This window comes from Hipposideros armiger, unplaced genomic scaffold, assembly GCF_001890085.2.
Source record: "Hipposideros armiger isolate ML-2016 unplaced genomic scaffold, ASM189008v1 scaffold_627, whole genome shotgun sequence".
NCBI lineage: Eukaryota > Metazoa > Chordata > Mammalia > Chiroptera > Hipposideridae > Hipposideros > Hipposideros armiger.
This window is the reverse complement of record NW_017731977.1, coordinates 153,510-160,260: the sequence shown is the minus strand read 5'-3', so window position 1 is coordinate 160,260 and position 6,751 is coordinate 153,510. Positions and strand designations below refer to the sequence as shown.

Sequence of the window (6,751 nt, the reverse complement as noted above, 5' to 3'; positions counted from 1 at the left end):
AATCTTCTCTGTTTCCTTCCTCCAGATCTTTCTAGGCTTTAGTTGGTTAGTCATGGAAATAAAAAACACATAACTTCCAAATGTATGGAAGACAAGTCACCTATTTTCAAGACATAATGATAAAGGCAATATTTAGGAAACAACACATGGGGCATAGCGCAGTTTCTTACACACACTCAGTTTCTTGGGACACTGAAGTCCCAGCTGAAGCAGTGGTAAAGCCAGACTTGACAAGGTCCCAGAGAACTTTGGGAGTAGGAATGCTTGACTTTCACCTCTTTCTTCCCACCTACTCTCTCACGTCTCCTCAACTCCCCAATGCCAATAAATTGCAGTATATTAGAGAATTTTCAAATAACACAAAAAAAAGAGCTTTAGCAGAATTCTTTGGCTTCATATGATATTCACAAAATTAAGGATAGTGCACGGATTTTTTAAATTAGATTTTTAACATAATCTTATAGTAAAAGTGTTTTCAAAAGTACATCAGAAACATGGTGGTGTGAGGAGTCCCCCTTGATCTCTCCTCTTGAAGGTAAAACAAGTTGAACAGCTATAATTCAACAAAGGGTTCCCTAAACAACACACAAACACGTCTGAGAGATCCACATATCAAAACATTTGAGGGGGGCCAAATCAGGACGAACAAGGGAGGAGGAAAGGAAGGAGTGCAGAGATGGGGGCTATGGGATGCAGCCAGAACCAAATTGCAGTCCCAGGAGAGGGGAGGATTGAGACTGCAGGTGCACTTTCTGTGGCCCCAGCAACCCTGCCTAAATGATCAGCATATAATACGATTCAACCCAGAGATCAAGGAAGAGACTTGAGACTAGACCAAATACAAAAATGCTACAACCGTGGTCTAACAGCCCACAATGCAAGGCAGAAAACAAAGGCATGGAGCCTAACCACCTCCCCTCACTCTCCCAGAGCTCGCCTTCCCGTACCCTCCCAGGGCTAGCACTGGGCCCCAGAAGCAAAAAAAAGTACCAGTGTCAAGTTAAAGAACAGAATGTCTACAGCCCTGAGAACTGGAGAGAAAGTTCCTAAGCAGCAGACACACACCACAGCTAATTCCAGTAACAAAGGAGGACATACTGAGTCAAGGCAGCTGTGGTCTGGCAGTCGCCATCACTCAGAGGACAACAAAGCCACAAACAAACCAACTAGCTCTCCCATCCACTCCACCTCCACCTTTCACAGCTGATCCCAGCAGGGGCACCAATGGCTGCAGAGGCACACAGTTCTGCATCTGGCTACAGGGCCAGTACAGGGATTTCAGGAGCTCAGAACCCCATTGCCCACCATATCCCCCCATGCAGGGGGGGTCCTCTGAGACTGAGGTGACCTGGTCACAGAAGAGACACCCTCCTCCCCAGGAAATCTTCCACTGTGAAAAGACAGAACAGGGCAAGAGAAAATAAAATGCTCCAGTGATACCTACTGGGAAAAAGAAAGGAAGACCTAGACCTCTTCATATCAACCTGCCACAGAATTCACTCCTGTAAATGCTCAAGAAGAGAAATAATTCATCAATTGCTATGAATAACCAAGATAACAAGGCAGCTCAGAAAGAAAATGAAAAATCTCCAGAAAATAATCTTAACAACATGGAAATAAGTGACTTAAATGACAGAGAATTCAAGATTGCATTTCTCAAAAAAACTCAAATGAGATGCAAGAGACTCAGATAAGCAGTTTAATGAACTCAGAAATAAAATCAGTGAACAAAATGAATATTTTATCAAAGAGATTGAAATTTCAAAAAAGAACCAAATAGAAATTCTGGAGCTGAAAAACTCAATAAAAGAGATGAAGAATGAAATAGCCAGCTTAGGAAATAGAGCTGACCAGATAAAGGAAAGGATTAGTGATATCGAAGGTAGAAACCTGGAAATGACACAGATGGAAGAAGCGAGAGACTTGAGAGTTAAAAGAAGTGAAAGAACTCTACAAGAACTACCTGGCTCCATCAGAAAGAGCAATATAAAACTAAAGGGTATACTAGAAGGAGAAGAGAGGGAGAGAAGGGAACAGAGAGACTATTCAAACAAATTGTCAACAAGAACTTCCCGAATCTATGGAAAGAACTGGATTCTTGAATGCAAGAAGCAAACAGAACACCCAACTACCTCAATCCCAACAGGCATTCTCCAAGGCACATTATACTGAAGATGTCAAAAATTAACAACAAGGAAAGAATTCTCAACGCAGCCAGGGAAAAGAAGACGGTAATCTACAAAGGAAAGCTCATTAGATTATAATCAGATTTTTCATCAGGAATTCTCCAAGCCAACAGAGAGCCGAATCAAACAATCAAACTATAGAAAGAGAGAAATTACCAGCCAGGAATTATATATTCAGAAAAGTTACCATTTAGACATGAAGGAGGAATAAAGACCTTCCCAGATATACAGAAGCTGAGGGAATATTCTACCACAAGGCCTGCATTACAGGAAGTACTGAAGGAGGTTAGTCTACATGAAATAAAAAGACAAAAGGATACAAAACAATGAGTAAAATTACTAACAGACAGACAGAAGCAGGAAATGACAACCCCTACACAGAATAGGGCACTATACAATTAAACATAACATAAAGGGTAAAGAGATTAAAACATACAAAAAGGGAAGAAGAGCACAACTTGTTACTGCAACTCAGAAATGAACTCACAGCACAAATAGGGATAATTTGTAACAACAAAAACATAAAAAGGGAGGGGGTAAAGTTCTGAATTTGCAAAGCAGAACGGACATAAGAGGCACATTGAAGAAAAAGAACTGTATATATGAAATTTTCTTTTACATAAACTTGATGGTAACCACTCAGAAAAATCCAGAATGAGACACATAACACAGAAAAGAGGAAACAGAGGGGAAAATCATAGAATACCAACCTCTATACTAATGTAACAGACAGAAACAAAAAGACAAAGATACAATGGAGACAGCCAGCTACCAGAAAACGAAAAATTAAAATGGCTATAGAAAACCCTCCTATGTCAATAATCACCCTATGTAAATAGATTAAACTCACCAATAAAAAGGCACAGAGCAGAAAATTGGATCAAAACAAAAAGCCAATCATATGCTGCCTTCAATAGACACATCTCATTTGCAAGGACAAATACAGACTCAAAGTGAAAGGATAGAAAACAATACTCCAAGTGAATGACATCCAGAGGAAAGCAGGTGTAGCCATACTTATATCTGACAAAACAGTCTTCAGGATAAAAAAGGTAACAAGAGACAAAGATGAACATTTCATAATAATAAAGGGGACAATACAAGAAGAAGACATAACACTTATCAATACATATGCTCCCAATCAGATAGCACCAAAATATGTAAAGCAACTACTAACAGAACTAAAGGGAGAAATTGACAAAAACACAATTATACTAGGGGACCTAAATACGCCATTGACAGCTATGGATAGATCATCCAAATAGAAAATCAATAAGGAAATATCAGTTTTAAATGACACATTAGACCAAATAGACATAATTTACATTTACAGAGCATTTCATCCTAGAACACCAGACTGTACATTCTTTTCTAGTGCATATGGAATTCCCTCAAGGATAGACCATATGTTTGGACACAAAACTAGCCTAAGCAAATTTAATAAAATTGAAATCATACTAAACATATTCTCCAACCACATGCTTAGAAATTAGAGATCAGCTGCAAAAGGAAAGCAGGAAAAACCACAAATACTTGAAGATTAAACAACATGCTACTAAAGAATGACTGGATCAAAGAAGAAATAAAAGGAGAGATAAAAAGATACACAGAAACAAATGAGAATGAAAATACAATGTATCAAAATTATTGGGATACTACAATAGCAGTATTAAGAGAGAAATTTATATCCTTACAGGCCTATATCAAGAAACAAGAAAAAAATAAAAATAAACACTCTAATATTACATCTTAAAGAACTAGAAAAAGAAGAACAAATGAAGCTCAAAGTCAGCAGAAAGAAGGAAATAATAAAAACTAGAGCAGAATTAAATGAACTAGAAAACAAAAAGACAATAAATAAAATTAATGCAATAAAGAGCTGGTTCTTTGAAAAGATTAATAGAATTGACAAACTGCTGGCTAGACTCACTAATGAAAAAAGACACAAATAAACAAAATCAGAAATGAAAGAGGAAAAACTATGATGGATACCATAGAAACACAAAGGATCATATAAGAATATTATGAAAGACTATATGCTACCAAATTCAAGAACCTAGAAAAGATGGACAAGTTCTTAGAACTATATGACCCTTCTAGACTAAATCACAAAGAACTGGAAAATCTAAATAGACTGATCAACAGCAAGGAAATTGAAACAATCATCCAAAACCTCACCAGAAGAAAAATCCAGGACCAGATGGCTTCACTAGTGAATTCTACCAAACATTCAAAGATTATTTCATGCTTGTCCTTCTCAAACTCATGCAAAAAATTGAAGAGACAATGCTGCCTGACTCATTTTATGAGTCAAAACGTGATACCAAAATCTGGTAAGGATAACACACACAAAAAAAATTACAGACCAATATCTCTGATGAATACAGACACAAACATCATAAACAAAATACAGTAAATCTAATACAACAATACGTTAAAAAGATTATACATCACAATCAAGTAGGGTTCATTCCAGGGGCACAAGGATGGTTCAACATAACCAAATTGATCAATGTGATACACCACATAAACAAAATAAAGGATAAAAATCATAAGATCATATCAACAGATGCAGAAAAAGCATTAGACAAGATACAACATACATTTATGATTAAAACATTTAATAAAATGGGTATAGAAGGAAAGTACCTCAACATAAAAAAGGCCATATACTTCCTCAAATATCATGCCTAGAACAAAATTTGGGGAAGTAGTAACTGCATACATTATTTCTGCCAACACTCTCCACCCTTTCTCCATCTGAGAGCACCTGAAGATCTTATGGAAGACTCTTATAGAATATATGAGGTGTGATTAAAACATACAGTGAATGTTTAAATTTTTTAAAATTATTACAGTAAAAGACACGTTGCCATTAATCCCCCTCAAAATACTCCCCCTCGCTTTGAACACACTCATCCCATAGTTCTTGCCACTTTCTGAAGCAGTTCTGGAAGTCCTCTTTTATGAGTGCCTTTAGTTGCGTTGTCATGACTGCCTAGATGTCCTTAATCATTTTGACTTTGGGGAAGAGCTAGAACTTGCACAGTGCCACATACAGTGAACAAGGTGGATGAGGACACACTGTAATGTTTTTATTTGACAGAAATTGCTGTACCAGAAGCGATGTGTGACATGGAGCCTTTCCATTGTGATCAACAAATACGGTGAATGCTGCTGCCGAGTGCCGTCCAATGAAAAGGCAAGGATCTTCAATACGGGAATCAGCGCATGGAACCTTAAAAACAGTGTGTGACATGTTTCAACTTGTTTGGTGCAGTCACTTGGGTGTGAGCTACAATTGAGAGAAGGCATGTTTTGAAGTGTGCTGTAAATCATCCCCCGTCATGACAATGCTCCGTGTCACATATTATTTCTGGTATATGGCAATTTTTGTCAAATAAAAACATTATGGACAAAGGGGAGAACCAGGACCAGAGAAGGGAAGACACTTGCTACAGGTCTCCAGAAAAACAAGCCTTCCTTCTAGGCTGTGAGCAGGATGCAGCCTGCCATCCGGATGCCAACATGCTGGACTACTTGCTGAGCCCGGGCAAGATCAGCCAATGGGACGGCCCGCTAGTCACCTGGTACCACGCTGCCAACAGCCAGAAAGAGATGAGGGCTGCACTGAACAGCGGCGCCATGGTCCTAGAGGTGGGTGTCACCGTAGAAGGGCTCAACGCAGCCACTGAGACAGGGGTCCCCATCATGGCACATCCCCCGGCCATCTATAGCGACAACACCCTGCAGCAGTGGCTGGAGGCCATGTTGGCCTCTTCCCAGAAGGGTATCAAGCTGGACTTCAAGAGCCTCAAGGCCTTGGGGCCCTCCCTGGATCTCCTGCAGCAGCAGACAAAGGACGGGAAAGTCCCGAGGCCTGTGTGGATCAATGCTGACATTCTGAGGGGCCCCAAAGTGCCCATCTCCATTGAGGTCAATGCCACACAGTTCCTGGCCTTGGTTCAGGGGAAGTATCCTAAGGCCACCCTGTCTCTGGGCTGGACCACCTTCTATGTGCCCCTGTTCCCAGATAGCACCTACACCCAAGCCATGGTGGAGAAGATGCAGGAGCTGGTGGGAGCATTGCCACAGAGGATCAACTTCCCCGTGCAGGCTGTCATGGTACGGGCTGCCTGGCCCCACTTCAGCTGGCTGCTGGGACAATCCGACAGGTGAACACTCACAGCCCCTGCTCCTGCCAAACCCACCCCTAGGCACAGATGCCTCCAAAAAGATCCCAGATGCTCATGGCTGAAAGGGTCTTAAAGATTCTGGTATATCCCCCACTTAGTGCTCACATTCTCTACAACATCCCTGCTTTCTGCTTGTATACTTCTGGTGACAGGTTGCTCACTATCACCTGAGGCAGCCTGTCCATGAGGGGATAACTCTCTGCCCATTAAAAAGAGTTTATACTGAGACACACACACACACAAAATTACGATGTGTCCTCATCCACCTTATTCATCAGATTCGACACCATGTGACTTCTGGCTCTTCCCCAAAGTCAAAATGATTCAGAACATTGAGGCAGCCACGACAGCACAACTAAAGACACTCAC

General features: G+C 40.4%; 1 protein-coding gene across 1 annotated transcript; it reads left to right on the top strand.

Moving 5' to 3' along the window:
- The first annotated feature begins 5,597 nt into the window (after positions 1-5,597).
- Positions 5,598-6,476, top strand: LOC109372337 (protein FAM151A-like). The gene is given in 1 exon segment (XM_019625428.1): positions 5,598-6,476. A coding segment is annotated over 1 exon segment (858 nt). The 3' UTR covers positions 6,456-6,476.
- The last annotated feature ends 275 nt before the right edge of the window (positions 6,477-6,751 follow it).